This window comes from Protopterus annectens, chromosome 2.part1 (assembly GCF_019279795.1).
Source record: "Protopterus annectens isolate FY-2018-M chromosome 2.part1, PAN1.0, whole genome shotgun sequence".
In the NCBI taxonomy this organism is placed as follows: domain Eukaryota; kingdom Metazoa; phylum Chordata; order Ceratodontiformes; family Protopteridae; genus Protopterus; species Protopterus annectens.
This window is the reverse complement of record NC_056729.1, coordinates 1,197,954,380-1,197,973,801: the sequence shown is the minus strand read 5'-3', so window position 1 is coordinate 1,197,973,801 and position 19,422 is coordinate 1,197,954,380. Positions and strand designations below refer to the sequence as shown.

At 42.8% G+C, this 19,422-nt stretch overlaps 1 protein-coding gene across 1 annotated transcript in view; it reads right to left on the bottom strand.

Annotated features, from left to right (window-relative positions):
• The window catches only part of REV3L (REV3 like, DNA directed polymerase zeta catalytic subunit), a 2,860,434-nt gene that overhangs the window by 1,072,165 nt on the left and 1,768,847 nt on the right, over positions 1 to 19,422 (bottom strand). The window contains exon 20 of the mRNA XM_044062729.1: positions 7,910 to 8,025. Coding sequence (XP_043918664.1) covers positions 7,910 to 8,025 — 116 coding nt within the window. The remainder of the gene's footprint in view (positions 1 to 7,909; positions 8,026 to 19,422) is intronic.

Sequence of the window (19,422 nt, the reverse complement as noted above, 5' to 3'; positions counted from 1 at the left end):
AGGTGCAATTAACCATAGGCAAAACTGCTCTACAGTTTGTAGCATGTTACAGGCCACCCTCTCAAACTCAAGAACCCCACACAGCCTTCCTGAAGACACTGGAGAGTATAAATGTCTCTCCAAACACCATCATATTGGGTGACTTCAACTACCCAAACATAGACTGGGAACATTACTCAAGCCCCAATACCCTAGCCCAAAGGTTCCTGGAGTTCATAAACTCAAATGCTATGGAACAACTTGTCACCATTCCCACAAGAGGTGAAAATATACTAGACCTGATCATCACAAACATGGGGACAAAAAGCTCCACACCGGAAGTATATCCCTCATTGGTGAGATCAGACCATAAACTAATCTCACTGGAGATCCACATCCCGCCCCCACCCCCAACAAAAGACCACAGTGAAGAACTTCTCAAAAGCCAACTTCACACTTCTTAAGACTGGTGTGGTATCCTTCAAGGCCCCTGAGCCATTGGAAACCACAACCCACGCTGCTGAATCCCTTACAAATGCTTTCTACGAGCACCTCCAGGATTGCATGGATCAAGCAATCCCAAATAAAATCAAGACCCTTTCCACCAAAGGCAAGCGCCCGATCTGGTGGACCCCAGCCATAAACAAACTTTACAACAAGAGGAGAAAGCTACTACAAGATAGAGCAAAATCCCTAAAAGGGAAGACATCTCTGATCAATACTAGTAAAAAAACTACGATCACTCATAAAATCATCCAAGGCCAACTTTGAGAGAAAAATCGCCAAGGACTCAAAAGACAATCATAAGGCCTTCTTTAGCTATGTTAGAAATCTGGGTGGAAACTCCCAGATATGCTCAGAATTAGTCCAAAATGATACCAAAATCACTGAACCCACAGACATTGCAAACATACTGGCAGACAGCTTCAGTGCAAATTTCTCCCCTCCCTCCCCCCCAAAAGGAGAAATATCTATCCCAGCAGCGTGTAGCCTCCCAATCATCTCAAATGCCCAGGTGAGAGCTGCTCTCTCTAAAGCTAAAAACACAGCATCAATGGGACCGGATGGTGTCCCCGGCTGTGTGCTACACGAACTCAATGAGGAACTAAACCCACACATAAGGCTGCTGTTTAATCTTAGCCTTACCACAGGATACGTACCTAAAGAGTGGCGTACGGCAACTGTGGCCCCACTCCACAAAGGCGGTGCTTCTACGGACCCTGGTAATTACCGCCCCATAAGCTTAACAAGCCTGGTCTGCAAAGCTATGGAGAGGATCATAATGGAACTCATAAATAAAGACATAGGGGACCTACAGACATTGGATCCTACCCAATTCGGCTTTGTCAAGGGCAGATCATGCCTCTTGAACTTGGTCGACTTTTTGAAACAGTCACCAAGGCCATTGATGAGGGTAAGGCAGTTCACACAGCCTACCTTGACCTTGCAAAAGCTTTTGACACAATACCCCACTCGGGTATCATACAAAAGCTCACCAGCTTAAATGTAAACCCATATGTCACAAGATGGGTTGCAAACTAGCTCAAGGACAGAACCCACAGGGTTAGAGTTGCTGGTGCCATGTCAGACTCCAAGCAGGTCACAAGCGGTGTCCCACAGGGCTCAGTCCTGGGCCCCGTCTTGTTCGGCATCTACTTTTCAGAAGTGCAGGCAAACATAGGAGGATTGTGGCTGACAAAGTTTGCAGATGACTGCAAACTGGGCGCCATAGTTGAAAATCCATCAGACACAGATATCCTTCAGAGAGGTCTCATAGAAACGGATAACTGGTGCCAGAGCCATGGCCTTAAGCTAAACGCCAAAAAATGTATAGTCATACCCTTTGGTAAAAACAAGGTAACCCCAAGTTACCACATAGGTGGCAATCCATTAAGCACAGAAGAGGTGACCTGGGGACCCAAGTTGACAGCAACCTTTCTTTTGACACTCACATTGCCAAAGTGGTTAGGAGGACCTTCTACATTGCCCACCTGATTATGAAAGGATTCACATCCAGATCAAGGGAGGTCATTGTTCCCCTGTACTCTTCACTTATCAGACCAATGATTGAGTACAATGCCCCATTCGGAATGTATCTTACCCGACACCTGCAGCAATTGGAAAGACCCCAAAAGTTCCTCACCAGAAGGATAAAGGGGCTCAAAAATATGCCATATGCTGCCCGACTGAAGAAACTCCAGCTCTATTCAGTCGCATACCATCTGCTCAGAGGTGACCTGTGCCTGACATACAAGGCCATGTCCAACCCGGAATTAATGGACATGCTCCACCTCAAAAAATCCAAATCCACCAGAGCCACAAGAGCAAGAGACTTAAACCTCAACACAGATATAAATAGGACGTGCTGGAGGGACAGATTCATCACCCAGAGACTCCCTATGCTGTGGAACAGAATCCCGGTCCATGTGAGACAGAGCACCTCGCTGGCTCTGTTCAAGAGGAATCTTGACCAGTGGATGGGAGATCGTAGGTTTACCCCGGGGATCATCTCTGTATCACTGCTGGACAGAGGCACGGCAAACTAATGGGTATAGTATTCTTCAACCTAAGGGGTGGTGAAAGCCACACAACTCTGGCTAGGCTTATAAATGCCCTAGGGCAGATAGCCTAGTATGAACCTATGAACCTATTGCAAGCTAGCAGGTCCACAAGCCTGGCCATGGCAACAGGAAGAAGCAAAGTGTTTTTTTAAGTATAAATGGTACCACTGGTAGAACATCTCAAGAGAAGAAAACGTACGGCAGAAAAACTGTCAAAAATAGCAAAAAAGGAGCAGAAAAGTACAATTAAACTAGACACTTATCTGAGTGTTCTTTTTTTTTTATATTTTGATTACTGAAGTGGCAAAGTCAAACTGTGAAATCTCAGAGGTGCAGCACAGCAAGTGAAGGCTGAAGGAGGCAGCCACCCTGAATGCAAAGTGTTAGTGGGAAGATCAAAAAGTGCAGTTCCTGTATTCTTTTTTTCTGTACTGGCATTTCTGAATACAGCTACAGAAAGGCAATTCTGCATTTCATGTGTGTACTACTGATAAGCAGTGGGAAGGCAATTGGCTTGCTACAGTTTAAAAAAGAAGCCCCCTTTTCTAGCTCTTCCCTTGAACAGTTGAGAGGGGTGCTATACTGGGAACAGGCACCAGGTGAAAGACGGGCCGGCTATGGTGCTGACTCAGAGGACAGGTGCATGATGGGAGTAGGAAAGGAGACTGAGCACTTTTTAAGAAGATCTGCTGCTGAAAAGGATATGCCTGATAGGGGACTGTCCCAACACAAAGTAGATGGATAGGATAAGATGTTCTGTCTTTAATAAATTATGCCATAGCTGGCCTTAACCTGAGCCCCATCTGGGTTGGCTAAGCACATCAAAGATGCTGGTGCTGTGTCATACTGTTGCCAGAGATCCCCCCCTTGTACTCCAAAGCAGTCTTGAGAGCACTACAACTGCTGTCTTCAGGAGATGCATGATCATTTCTGGGAACAAGCCACCTCTTAACCAAGCAGTATATCGCTTGCAAAGAGCCCTAGGTTCTGCAAGCTTAGTATGCACCTCCAGGATAGGTGAGATGACATCAGCCATTCACTCCCATCCTCTCCCGTGTGGTCCTTCTAGCACCTGTGCCATTTAGTAAAGCACGAGTTGCCTAGGGCACAGTAAGGGCTTTATCTCTCTGCACCACAAGCCTGCTAAGCATAGTGCATCTTGACCTAGCTGCAATGTGGGCATTGTAAGTAAGCAAAATACTTCATATATAGATCTTTTTGGGGTAAGATGAACAGCAAATTGGCTAAAAAACAGAACCCACATAGATCATATAACAGGTGCCTCCTTTGAAAATATAAAGTTAACCAGTGGTGTCTCAAATGGTTTGTACTGGGACCCTTCCTTTTCAGCATTTATTTCTCTGATCAGGACCTCTTGTTAATGAAGTTTGCATATGATTGCAAACTGAGTGTTATTCTGAAGACCCCTCCAACACCTGTACCTTTTCAGAAAGAACTTAACTAGCTAAAGTTAATGCCCAGTGTAATGAAAAGGGTCTCAAATGTACAAAAAAAAGTATACTACCATTTAATTTGGCAAAAAGCCTCTTCCCTCAATATATAGTATAGACAACATAACATTCTTGCATTAAATGCAAATCTAGTCAGGGACCTAGGTTATCTGGGTTGACAATTCAATCTACTTCGATCATCACGTGGCAACAGTAGACAGAAAACCCTTCAACTTAATACAATCAATAGCCAAGGATATAGCCTCCTGATCTAAAGATGTCACTTTTCCTTTATATTCAGCACAGATTAGACCAATTATAGATTATAATTCCACCTTCTGGATGTACCCCACTCGACATATTAAACAACTACAGAAGATTCAGAGGTTCCTAACTAAGAAGATTTCAGACAAAAGACCCTGAGCTAACAAGACTGGCTAGAAGTTCTATCCCTTTACTCAGTATCTTACAGACTCCTGAGTGGTGATCTGTGCCTTGCCTATGGGTGCCATTAAGAGTCCCTGTTGTCCTTACTCCTTACTCCTATTACTATTTAATAAGTTTAACAGCTTAGCAAATACCAGAATTAGGGATTTAAATCATCACCAAAAGATAAACAAAATGTGATTGAGAGACATATTAGTTCTGCAGTTCCTCTTCCATCTTTGGAACACGCTGTCCATGCAGTTTAAAAAGTGAGATACATTATAATCCTTCCAACAGAATCTGGATGACTAGATTAGTGCCCTCACATTTACCCGGTGACTTACTGGCCTAGCCTTCCTTCCTTCAGAAAGTGGATAGAGATCTGGCAAGGCATTGATAATCACATGACTAAACTGTCTTGAAATGTCTATGAAAGTAAATTCAAGAATGTACACAGCACAGGGCAATTAACATGACAGAGAAAAATAATATACCTGTTAAATTGGATATGTGCTTGTCAATCAAATAGGGAAATGGACTGATTAGGTGGGCCAGACAGTCCATTTCTAGCATAAAAACCTGTGTTTCTATTCTGTGATGAAAAAGTACAAGAAAATGAAGAAATTTAAAACCAAAGAAGCAGGACCACCAACGAACAACTAAGGCAGGGGTGGGCAAACTTTTTGATTCGTGGGCCACATGAGTTCTAACATTTGACAAAGGGGCCAGAACAGGAGCAGATAGATGGCATGCTTTGAAAACATCACCTCATTGGGGGAAAAATACACATCTTGGGATATGGAGAAAACATGTGCTTTAATTTCCAATGAAAATGAAGAAAAGCATTACAATAAAATCTCCGACTTCGAAATGAGTCTTTAAACACTGAAAATCAAATAAATGACCATTTTATTTTAAAGCACTGAAAGTTCTGTTATCCTTCAGGATATCACCATCACTCTCCTCCTGACTGTCTTTTTTTTTCAAAAACGGTAGGAGATGAATCCTGTTCCTTTTATTCAATTTGTTTCCCTGCTGCCAAAAGTCAACAACGACCAGTGCAAGGACGAAACAGTTGCAGCAAGTCAGTCTGTGAAGCGTTATATTTGATCTGCGTGCACTGTTTATTTTAACAACGTGCGTATCATGGAGACACATACATTTTAATGGGAGCAGTGTTGTTGGTCTCCTTTTTTAGCCAGCGCATCAAAGTCTGGAGTTAGTTTTGTTGTGGCGATTCTCAGGATGGATCTGAGGTGTAGGTCTGTTAACTTGGATCTGTGGCTGGCTTTGTTGATGTTCATGACGCTGAAGGTCTGTTCACACATGAAGGTAGAGCCAAACAAAGCCAACATCATCTGCGCTTTTCGCCTTAGATTTGGAAACGCGGCATCATTGAGTGAAGCATAGAAGTCATTTAGTTTCAGAGAGCTGAACTTCTCTTTTAAGGCAGGGTCGGACTGAAGGTCGATCAGTTCGAGCTGAAGCTCCTCTGGAGCTATTTCGGGGTCTTGTGACAGAGGAAAGGCCACAAATTGAAGTGACTTGTCAATTTTGTCGAAATCCAAAAACCGACGGCAGAATTCTCCGTGCAGTGCATCCAGTGACTCACTGTATTTCTTTACTTTTGCTCCGGCCTCTTTCAGCTTGGCTAGTCTAGGAAAATGAGTGAATGACTTGTTCAAAATCTGCCTGGAGAATAAAGCCAGCTTGGATTTGAAGGCTTTCACGTTTGTGTACATGTCATGCACAAACTGCTCCTTCCCCTGCAGTTTCACGTTGAGCTCATTCAAGTGTGAAAATACATCTGTAGCAAACGCAAAGTCACACATCCACCTCTTGTTGCTCAGCTCAGGAAATTTATCAGTCTTCCCCTGCCACTCCAAAAACACGCCAATCTCCTCTTTGAGCTCCCACACTCGTTGAAACACTTTGCCCAAACTCAACCAGCGGACACGGGAGTGATAAAGCAGGTCCTGGTGATCCGCATCAGTTTCCTCCAGGAACGCAATGAACTGACGGTGCTGAAGTCCCCGTGCACGTATGAAGTTGACGAGTTTCACCACAGGATTCACAACATGATTCAGCTGTAACACCGATTTACATAGAGATTCCTGGTGGATGATGCAGTGGAGGAAAATGACATCCTGGTCAGGGTTTTCATCTTTCACTTTATTCTGGATTCTCCTCAGCAGGCCAACGTTTTTTCCCGTTAAATTCGGAGATCCATCTGTGGTGACGTTAACAAGCTTACTCCAGGAAGCTTCATGTTTTCGATGGCAGCAGACACCCGTTCAAACAAGTCCTCTCCCGTGTTTGTCCTTTCAGAGACTCCATTGTCAAAAACTCCTCCGTTATTTCAAAAGTTTTGTTGATTCCTCGGATAAAATGAGGAGCTGAGCAGTGTCTTTGACATCGTTGCTTTCATCCAGTGCTAAAGAATAAAAAGTGAATGACTTAGCCTTTTGTTTAATCTGCTGGTGATATCTTCATCTATTAGTTCCACACGGCAGTCACTGTCCGCCGTGATAAACTGATTTTCTCAAATTTGTCTTTGGTCTCCGGGCACAAAATACCTGCTGTCTCTACCATACATTCTTTTAAAACTCGCCTCAGACAGTGGTTTGCTGACCTTTGCTATTTTGAATGAAAGCATAAAACTGGCCTTGGTACTTGACTCTTGAATGGCAGTTTGACGGTGAAAAAAACTTTGCTGAGACTTCAAATTAGCTGCCACCTTCTCAGCAGCAGCTTCCCGTTCTTTTGTTGAGAGCTTGCTAGCATAATTAGCGTGCTTTGTGGCAAAGTGACGGCTAATATTATACTCTTTAAAAACCGCCACAGTTTCTTGGCATATCAGGCAAACAGCAGATGATCGGTGTTCAGTGAAAAAATATTTAGTTGTCCACTCCTTATTGAACACTCGACATTCTCTGTCCACTTTCCTTTTCCTGGGTCCGCTCATCTTCATAGAGGGGCGGTGGGTCAAAGGGTAAAGTGCAAACGTGGAGTAATAGGCCTACGCTTCACCTCAACAAAGCCAATATATCTAGAGTGTACCATCTAGTGAGGAAACATCAGAATTGCAGGGGAAATAAAACATTAACAAGGTTAATTTATTAAATGTTTTCAAGTTTGGCGGGCCGAATCAAAACGTTTAACGGGCCGCATGTGGCCCCCCCGGGCTGTAGTTTGCCCATGCCTGAACTAAGGCATCTGCATACAATGCTCCAGAGGTATTGCTTGAAAAGCTAACTAATGGGTACTCCTGAAGTGACCTAATCTGAGACAGCATGGCAAACCCTTATAACAGGTTGTTTTCTGATAAATGTAAAGCTTCATCATTAAATAAATGGAACTGTTGCACAGGGGGAAAATAATTTTCCAAAACAAAAACAAACGCTTTCCTTTCCTAAACCCAAAAAGTTTTTAAATGAGACATTACAGAAAGATTATGATGCATATCAAAATATAATGTAGATTGTGATGTACCTCAGGCCGCATCATTCTCCAGATATTCAGTATAATCCGACCTGCAATATGGATTTCACTCATTGTGTCTGCACCATACTCATCCTTTTCAGCCACAAACATATTTTCTTTATCATCTGAGGAGTGAAAAACATTCTGTTAGAAGTCCAGAAAACAAGAAACAAAAAAATCTGGTTGAAATCTATATTTGTAAAATTACTGTTACATTTCAGCAAACAGTTTCTGTTCCTTGCACTGACATCGTGTATGGTCCACTGGCAAAACACAGGGCATGACTAAGCTATCAATGATCTGTATCTGTGGATTGAATTAGACCACAGCTCATCAATAACGGAATGCCAGACAACCAAAATAAGTTCTCTTGTCTGAGTGTGAGTGTGTGCGCTTCCTGGTACAAAACAATGAAAAACAGTTGAGGGAAGGACGTAGTTTACACACTAAAACAGCGCATGTGTCAAGAAGAAAAGAACAGCACTGTTGCACATGAAATCATGAAATTTCTGTTCAGAAAGGAACAGTATTATTGTTGGTCTCTAGTGATTTATGAGGGCTGTACTCTTTTGTGTCCACACATACATGCTAAGAGTTATACACCACTGTGCATATCTAACATCACAGATACATACATTATATAACAAATATAAAGCCAAAATTTCACGTCATCACAAAATGCAAAATGTCCAGTCAAAAGACGACTATCTGGCATAATGGTTAAGGTCTTTGCCTCCTGTGCACACAGTACAAGGTTCAATCCTGACTGCCAACCAATGCCTCGGAGTCTGCATGTTCTCCCTGTCTCTCTATGGGGTTTCACCCACCTCCAAAAAATATGCTGAGTAATTCCATTTCAAAAACTCACCTAAGAATGGAGTTGTGGGCACAAACTCTGGATGGTGCCCTACAGAGGAAGTTGTACAGACCAACCACTTTGGCCATCTACTGCAGCTCACAGACTGCATACCACAGCAGTCAGCCACTCAGTGGAAAAAAAAAAATATGGCACTATTTGATCTGGTCATGTTGACTAATGTCACCAAAATGTGTATTTGGCGTTGATAAGTAGATTGAGGACCCGGCCTAGCCAACCTAAGCCAGGGACCCATGATAACTGTGGCAGGGGTATATTTGCCTCTATTGGCCAGCTGATGCTTGCAATAAAGTTTTTGGGTCAAAGAGCTACTGGCTGGTTGGTGTCCAGTTTCCTCGCTTGGGTTACCTGGGATAGCTCTATTGAGTAAAAAGCTTGATGTAAAACCAATCAATCTTCCAAACATGAAACCAAGAATTGCTACACACAATGTCGAGTCACTGAGAGGGAAAAGCTTGGAAGCGGATGACTTGATGGTAAGGAGGAAGCTGGACATCCTACATATCCAGGAAACAAGGTGAAAGGGCAATATAGCAAAGCCGCTTGACTTGGGATCCAGAGTCTACTACTCAGGAGGAGGAGGACAGACTAGAAACAGTGTGGGAATTGTAGTGAAAGACAGGCTTCAAAAGATGAGAGATATCATCAGAATCAGTGACAGACTCATGACGATCAGACCCCAGGCTAATGGCAAGGCAGTATTCATAATCTCAGCTTAAACCCCACAGCAGAGTTGTAACAGTGAGGAAAAGAGTACATTCAGACAGCAGTTGCAGGACCTAGTAGATACAGCAGGAGAACATGAACTGCTGTTAATAATAGGTGACCTGGATGCACATAACGTGACAGACAAAACATGATATGAGGACTGCCTGGGTCTACATGGAACAGGAATAAAGAAGGAGAGGCCATTCTAAACTTCTGTCTGGCAAATGGCTTTATAGTAGCTAACATATGGTTCAGAAAGAGAGACAGGTGCAAGGCCACATACAAAAGTGGCCAGGAAGAGAGGGTCACAAGATCACATACAAAAGTAACCAACATGCAACTTGGGTAGACTTCCTCCTAGTAAGGTAAGGGCACTGGGGTAGAATCAATGATCGCAAATCATCCCCAGGGAAACAATTGGCCCACAACATAAACAATAGGTTGCCACAATAAGCTGTAAGCAGTGGTCAGAAAAGGCTCAAAGGTCAACACAGACCAGGCTGAAGACCTGGAAGTTGACTGGAGAGAAAGCACAACACTTCAAGGAATTACTCAGGACTCAAGAAATTCAAGAAGAGGAAATAAGTAGAAATAAAAAAGAATGGCAATGCTTCAAACCAGCATGTGTAAGGGCCATGCAACAGATATCTGCTGAGCCAAATATGGAAATAAGGTATACAGGAAAAGCTCGTGGCGGAATACAGGAGTCAAGGAAGTCATCAAAAAAAAGGAAGGAATGCAAGAAAAGTGAATAGAAGAGAGAGAGCAGGTTAGGAAGGAATACCTACTAGCTAAAAAAGAAGCTAAGAGAGGAGTTGCAATAGCAAAGAACAATGCATCACTGACACTCTACCAATTTCTGAAATGTTTGGTGGCACAAAGAAACTATCAGGTTGTAAGTCAAAGACAGAAAGTTAAAGATAGTCAGACACCCTTCATAAGGGATGCCAGCACCATCCTGCTCACCAGCTCACAGTACATCAAAGGCAGATGGAAGGTATACTTCCAGCAGCTTCTTAGGGTCATAGGAGATTACTAGGCTATCAACCCTACCCATTTAATCCCAATGTAATACTAAAGAAATGTTAGTCAATACCCAATACTGCATTTAGTAATGACTGCCCATGTCCAGGAGGGTTGTGGGCGCTATCCCTGGTAAGAACTTATGGTGCCCTATCCACTCATCCAGGTTCCTCTTGAACATTGTCATACAGGTGCTCTGTTTCACATAAATTGGTAGCCTATACCAAAGACATGGTAGTCTCTGGGAGACACATATGTCCCTCCAGCATGTCCTATTTAAGTCACAGGCCACATTTAGGTCCCTGGAGTGGGTAACTCTGGTCCCATTTGATTTACGGATATGCAGCAAGTTCATTAGATTTGGGTGTGAGACTGCTCTGTAAACCAGGCACAAGTCTACCCTTTTGTTGTGTCTTTCGGCTTTTCCCGGTTAGGGGTCGCCACAGCGGAACTCCGGTCCGCTAATGATTGGCAGTAGATTTTTACATGCTGAGTTGCCGGCCCTGATGCACAACCTTCAACGAAGGTACGCCCATTCACGCATGTCTCCACACAGAAGACGCTCTAGCTGAGAATAAAACAGGACAATGTCTTACTGTGAGGTGACAACGCTACCTCAGCACTACCAGAGTCTAAATGATACACAGTACAGTGACAGGAACTTTGGTCAGTCTGTGTAAGGCACATGCTTGAGTCACTTGATCTTCTTTGTTAGAAACCTCTGAGGTCACTCCAATTGCTGTAGGTGCTTTGTACAGTACATGCCAAATGGGGCATTATACTCAATTATTGGCTGGATTGGTGCCGAGTATAGAGGGGTATAACCTCTTATTCTCGAGGCGATGCCTTTACTAATAGAGTATGCTATGTAGAAAGCCTTCCTTACTATTACTGGAAAAGCAGGAATTAATATGGCAGTTGAAGCTTAATTCAAACAAATGCCTGGGATTGAATAACAACATAAGCATTGCTCCCCTTTAAAATTAAAATCTTTGGTTAGGTAGTAAAAGTGTTTGTGTAGATTAAAAATGTGTTTAAATGTAGCTTTGTATGCAATGTTGTACTTATTTTTAGTGGTGTATTTTTTTAATGTCTTTGTAACATTTTTAAGATGGATTCTTGGTGCTAGTCACATGATGATATTTGTGGGTTAGTATCACATGACTGTAAAAGGATGTCATGATTTTACTATGATTACTTAAGGATGGCATATGAAAGAGGTTGTGTATCTGATAAAAGTTTTATGGTATGTAAAATGAAAGCTTTTAGTTTTTCTTGTGGCTGCTTTTTGAAGTTCTAAAAACTGAGCAGAGCATTTTGTTGGTTTCCTAGTTTGTTTGCCGCCTTGTAATTTCAGTTCCTGATTTACGGATATGCAGCAAGTTTATTAGATTTGGGTGCGAGACTGCTCTGTAAGCCAGGCAGAAGTCTCCCCTAAGAAGTTTAAATGATACAGAGTATAGTGACAAGAACTTTGGTCGGTCTGTGTAAGGCATGTGCTTGAGTCCCTTAATCTTCTTTGTTAGACACCTCTGAGGTCTCGCCAGTTGCCGCAGGTGATTTGTATGGTACAAGCTAAATGGGGCATTATACTCAATTATGGGCTGGATTAGTGTCGAGTATAGAGGGGTTATAACCTCTTTTATTCTCGAGGCGATGCCTTTACTAATCAAGTGTGCTACGTAGAAAGCCTTCATTACTACAGCAGACATGTGGTGGTCGAAGTTAAGGTCGCAGTCAACTTGTGAACCCAGATCCCTTACCACTTTGTGGATACTTAGGGTATTGTTGTTAATTTGACAGTGGGAAGGGACATTGTTTGTGCTGAAGGAAATGATGCATTTCTTTGCATTCAATCTGAGACTGTGACTAAGACACCAGTCATTAGTTTGACTAAGACCCTCCTGGAGTATACCGACATCATTTGGGTAGTCAATAACTGCATCCAGTTTGCACGTGTCCACAAACGTGGTCAGCCACAACCCTTGACCTGAACATCTGAGAAGTATATATGAAACAGCAGGGAGCCCAGCACTGACCCATGTGCCACCCCGCTGGCAACAGGTCTGCTGGTTAATGTGGAGTCACCCAATTTGATAGTGTGTCCCGTTTGTGAGCTAGTTGGCAACCCATCTTAGAACAAAGGATTTTACATTCAGTTTGCAAAGTTTATCTATAATATCGGAGTGTGGGATTACATCAAAATCCGTTGCCAAGTCGAGATATGCTGTGTGCACAGATTTGACCACCTCAATGGCCCTGGTTACATCTTTGAAAAAATCCACCAGATTTAAAAGGCAAGATCTGCCTTTGACACAACCGAATTGGGCTGGATCCAGGGTTTGGCGGTCACCTATATCTTTAGTTATGAGATCCATAATGATATGTTCCATGGCCTTACAGATGTGGCTGGTCAGGCTTATGGGTCTGTAATTCCCTGGGTGTGTTGGTAGGCCAGCTTTGTGGAAGGAATAACTTTTGCTCTTCTCCTCTCCACAGGAACAAAGCCAGTGGTTAGGGTATGACCGAAAATGGTACTTAATGGTGATGCCAGTTCATGTTGTAGCCTGTTTATAAGACAGTCTGGGATGCCATCTGGCCCCATAGAAGCGGTGTATTTTGCTTATGTAGGGTGGGCGGGGGAGTTTGGGGGAAGGTTTGTGATAAGAGTGGAGGGGATTAGGGAGTGAAATTTTCATCAAACCTTTCCGCTAACAGGTTTGCTGTCTCTGTGGGATCAGTGTGTGTGATACAGTTGATCACTAGTTCTGCACATGCTTGGATCCTACCTTTTAGGCTATGTACGTAGATGTAAAAGGCTTTATGGTTATCTTTGGCTGTGCATGCTAAGTTTTTCTCAAAGAAGGCCTTAGCAGATTTGACAAGTTGTCTTATTTGCCTGTTGAGGCTGAGGAGAGTGTTTTTCCATTGTTGGAGCTTTGTCATTGTTTGCTTAGACAGCAACATTTTGCATTTAATGTAGTTTGTTGATGCTGGACATCCATCATAGTGGCCTGTTTTTACCTCGGGCTCTGGCTTTGATTCTTTCTGGTACAGCTGAGTCTATACACTTATGCAAGTGATCATACAGGGCTTTAGTGTAAGCTTCAGTGTAGTTATCACTTCCGGCTGGGGGTAGAGCTTGGAATGCATTTATACCTTCACCTAGCAGGGTATAGTTTTTGCCTTGAAGTTTGTTGAGTCGATTTTGCCCTTTGTGAATTCTGGTGTTAGTGCCACTTCGAAGGTGACTGATTTGTGGTCAGATTTACCTAATGATGGTCTGACAGTTGCAGCACTGCAGCTGTTTGCCATGTTAGTGAGGACCAGATCTAGTATGTTTGTTTCTCTTGTTAGGGTATGAAATGTTTGTTCCAGGGAATTTGAGTTAAAGTCAAGGAACTTTTGCATTAGCGAATTAGGGGTAGAGTAAGTTTCCCAGTTGATGGTGGGATAACTGAAATCCCCCACAACCAGAGTATTGGGTCATATTTGGATTGCCTCCAGTTTGGTCAAGTAGGCTTTGTGCATGTCATGACCCATGGATGGGGGTCTATAACTGGCTGTGACCAGAATGGGGGCCTTACCTACTGTAACCTGAACTTGGAGTAACCCCATGGAGTTGTCCAGTCTAATTAGACGGAAAGTGAAATTATCTCTAATATAGACAAACACCGCCTCCTTTGGTTCTCATATGTTTGTTTTGTGGTCTGAAGGTATGGAAGGGATTGTAGGCTTGCAAGGCCAGGGTACTCTCTGAGGCCTTGAACTAGGTTTCTAAAACTGCACAGACATCTACATCTTCCAGTGATAGAAGTACTTCCGAGGTGTGCAGTTTTTGGTTTAAGCAGCATGACCCTTATTTTGTTATGATTGGCTAATTTCATGTCAGTAAGATTGCTTTTGAGACCTTGTCTAAAAAAGCCACTATGGTGGAGGCAAGAGCCTTTGCCAGCAGCCGAAAGCCTAAAGGTGCCAGGAGCAAACTGTCTCTGGCAAAGCAGCAAGGTTGGTCAACTATGGCTTCCCAGGCTGACAGGAACTGGATCCCCTTTGAATGACACCAAAAACTAAGTTTGTGTCTGTGTCTTTCGGCTTTTCCCAGTTAGGGGTCGCCACAGCGGAACTCCGGTCCGCTAATGATTGGTAGTGGATTTTTACGTACCGGGTTACCAGCCCTGATGCACAACCTTCAACGAAGGCACACCCCATTCACGTATGCCTCCACACAGAAGACGCTCTAGCTGAGAATCGAACGGGACAACATCTTGCTATGAGACGACAACGCTACTGCAGCACCACCACCGCAATTATTGAAATCAATCATTTTTTGTTTCTACTGGGGCAGCATTATAGGTGAGGGTAGTATGCTGCTCAAGGCTATGGACATACATGCCTGGGACACATACTCAGAGAACTCAATCATGTCTCTCTTCATACAGTCCAGTGAGATGTATCTCAGGTCATTCACTCCAGCATGAACTATGACACAGTCATAACAGTGAGTGAATGAATGAAGAAAACCCCAGAGAACCTGCACTGCCCCAGACACAGCCTATGGTGAGAGAAGAGGAGGAGCTTACCCTAGAAAAAGTAAGAACAGCACTAAGAAAAATGAACTCGGGGAAAGCATCAGGCTCACATGAGGTCAGAGCAGAAATGATCTAGATATTGGGTTACACAGGGGAAAATAGGTCCTGAGGGTACTCAAAGCAGTATGGAGAGAAAGACGTATCACAGAAGATTGGAGAAAACACATACTAGTGCCAGTGTTCAAGAACAAAGGGGACATTTCACAACTGTAGGCAATAAGCACACTGCATTAAAGTTTGGGATAGGGTGACTGATAATTGAATATGCTAAGGAGTAGAAAGTAAGATGATAAATGAGCAGTATGGATCCAAATCAGGATGCAGCACAACTGATCTGATATTTGCAGTGAGACAGATACTTAAAAAGTTAGAAATGAGGAAAGAGTCCAACTGGTCATTCTAGACTTGGAGAAAGCATATGACAAGGCACCAAGAAAGCTAACTTGGGCAGACACTCGGTTGTTCAGAGTCCCAGAAACATTGGTAGAATTAGTGTATGCTATGTACAAGGACCCAATGACTCGCGTATGAACAGTGTTCGTTCTTACAGATAGGTTCTGAGTGGGAGTGAAAGCGTATCAGGGTTCAGCTCTGAGCGCACTGCTGTTCATACTGGTTATGGACTACATCAGCAAATGTTCGGATGAGACAGGTCAACAAACCTGCTGTATACAGATGATGTCGCACTACAGGCAGACTGAGTAATAACTGTAGCAAAGGGTGGGAGACTGGAATGCAAAACCGAAAGCACATGGGATGAAAGAGTACAGACAAGACAACTGTAATGGCAGCACATGGGGGAAACCAGAAAAAGCTGAAAATTGAGACAGAAGAGAAAACAATGGAACAGGTTAACAGCTTCAGGTATCTGGGAGGGGTGGTTGAGAAGGGAAGTCTCAACAAGGACATCAACTCTAGAATCAGAGGGGCTGCAGCCAAATGACACAGAGCATCAGGGGTAGTGTATGACAGAAGAATGCCAAAGGAGCTAAAAAGTAAGCTGTACAAAACAGTGATGTGACCAGTACTACTGTACAGCATAGAAACCTAGGCAGTAAAGGCAGAGCAGCTGAGGAACTTAGACGCGATGGAGATGAAGTGCCTGAGACTGTTGATGGGATGCACATTGTGGGACAGATGAAGAAATTAGGACATAAGAGCAGAAGTCAAAGTAGCTCTAATTACAGAAAAGATTGCAGTGGTTTGGGCACATGTACAGGAATGCAGAAGACAATCTGGTGAACAAGATTTGGAATAGATAGAAAGAAGGCAACAGGAACTGAGGGCATCCAGCAAACAGATGGATGGACTGTGTGAGAGAAGACCTGTGACAATCAGGCATGGGTGTTGAAGGGGTCTATATTATGTGATCGAAAAGTCTACTCTTCAAACACAATCATTGACAAATACACAGCGAATGCTGTAAACCGCAAATGGCTACATCCACAAATTTGTTCCTCGGGGAAAAAATTCACATGGCCGTAAAAAAAATAAATAAATAATCAAGTTGGTGGCTTTGCCCCCCTCCCAACTAAATAAACCAACACAGAGAATGCTCTACATGGAAGAAAAGGGCAATTCCCGATAATGGCCAAATTAATTTTTTCACCCAAGGAAAAAAATATGTGGACGTGGCCATTCGCAGTTTACAGCGTTCTCTATGTATTTATCGATGATGATGTGTTCGAAGAGTAGACTCTTCGATCACATAATAAAGACCTGTGTTGAAGAAGGTGGGACACTGACATTGAATAAGGAGAGATGGTGACAAGTGAAACGACAACCCAACCCCATGTAGAAAATGGGTTGATGATGACCTTCAAAAGAAAAATAAATTACTTCTTTGCTGTAAGTAATATTTGTTAAAGAGAAGATGCCAAGAAAGTCAAAGAGAACTAACTCGGACATTCACAGCAGAGAACATTTTGATTCAAGGGGTAAGAACAAGATCAAGGTAATAAGTGGTTATCCAGATGTTAATGGTGCAACACTCTGGTCCTAAGACAACAGTTTCTGTACTTCTAATCTTTATTCAGCCTTAGAAAAAAAACTGTTACTTCCAGGACTCATGTTCACCTCTGTACTACCCGGTACAATAAACATCAAACGGCAGCTGCCTTAAATGCCATGAAGCGTATTTTACCACAAATCTCCCAACAATCATCAGCTTTGAGTGGACTGGGTGACTTCTTTCTCTAGCTAATCATTTCTTCTCTGCCAGCAAGATCCCTCTTAGTTTTCAGCTCCTGTATGTGTACTTGCTAATTAAACAGCAGCACAGTTAAAAGGAACCAAACCCATATAAGAGTCTGACTTCCTGAACAGTGACCCAAACAGTATGTGAAGTCGAAATGAGTTCCATAGTGTACAGTGTTACAGTCCTGACTATGCTACAGGCAACCCAAGCTTGAATGCTTGTAGCAGCTGGTCAGGGAGGATGGGTTTGAGCAGCCACTGCCGGCTTACCCATCTTGGGGATTAGGAAAGTGATTCAGTAATGAAACAAGTGGAGCCAGCAAATTATGGCAAACTGGTTTAATACTTCTCAATTAAAGTTCAACATAAAAATACAGACACAATGACAGACCGGTTTCGGCTATATAATAAACATAGCCTTCATCAGTGTTAAACCAAAAACATTCATTGCTCCATTTTTATAGTAGACACATGAGTAAAGTGAGAGGTTATTGGTTATTCACAGATGCTCATTAAGAGCTGGTGAGAATAATCCACCTAATTTAATGATCCACTTCTTTTCTTTAGCATTTAATATAGTATGCCATCCAGCTTTATTCATCCTATTGCCCATAATTTTATCAATCACAATGAACCTGAAGAAAGCATTCTTGTGTACCATGGAATGTTTATAAAGAGCGTTGCTCACCTTTTTCATTCTCATATTGCTAAGGTGTTCTGATATGCGTAATCTTAAGGGCCTGGATGTTTGGCCTATGTAAAAGGCAGAGCAGGTGCATGTTGCCAGATAGATGACCCAGTCCATACTACAATTTGCAAAAAACTCAATATCGTATACATTCCCAGTGTTGATGCTAGTGAATTCTTTGATTTGATGACATTCTTACAATGGGTACAGTGACCACAAGGGACGCATCCCACAAGTAAATCACCAGTCAAGTTTTTTTAGTAGAATCGGATTTAACCCTGAAGCTGTGTTCGTAATGGCTGAAAAGTAATGGTAAATTCCTGACCCTCTGAAAAGGAAAGAAGCCTCTATCATGTAAGAATGTTGAGAGATTGTCATCTGCTAGGAGAATATTCCAGTGCCTTTGGACACTGTTTAATAACAAATCAGTATTTCTCCCATATGTGGTTACTAAGCGAATAGGTGACTGATTCCCTGTTTTTTTTCCTCTTTGTATCTCAAAAGATCCTTCCTGTTGAGTGTGGATACCCAATTGCTGGGATTAAGGACATTGTCCATTTTATATCCCCTATCTTTGAACCTTGCCGTTAAATCATCCTTAAAATGTTCATATGTATTTGGATGCGAACAAATACGCTTCATCCTTGGACACTGGGATTTCGGAATATTCCTAGAGATGTGTGGTGGGTAAAAAATGGAGGCATGGAGAAGAGAGTTATATTGTAGGTATTCCCAATAAACCTCCGTTTCTAAAGTATGGTAGGCATTCCTGGTGACCAGGACATCCAAATAAGTAATTTGTTGAGAATTATAACTAACTGTAAAATGGATGCCCCATTTGTTCTCATTAAGGTATGCCACAAACTCCATTAAATATTCCTCATCAGATCTCCATACCACCCAACAGTAATCAAAAAAAGGTAGCCAAATGCTGTGTGTGTTGTCATATATCAGAAATTCCTCCACATGGGCCATAAACAAGTCAGCATAAATGGGGCAAAAGATGCCCCCAATTGCTGTGCCCTGAACCTGCCAATAGCATTTGACCTGGTAATAAAAAATGTTCTTAATTAACACGCATTCCGCAAGGCAGATCAGGAAGATATTAAAACCTGGAGGATAGAGTTCTGACTTGTAAAGCCAATATTCAAGTGCCTCTAATCCCCCCCAATGTGGAATGTTGGCATATAGTGCCGAGACATCCAGAGTGCATAAAAGCCATCCTGGTTCAAGCTGCATATCTGAGACAATTTGGAGGAATTGTGAGGTACCCTGAAATCTTGACCGAACCCATTTGAGTAGGGGCTGAAGATGTTGCATGAGGAATTGTGAAAGGGGTTCCGTAATTGACCCCTTCCCCAAAACAAAGGGACTGCCCAGTGAAGTGTTCAGATCCTTGTGTATTTTAGGGAGGAAGTAGATGTACTGACTCACAGGG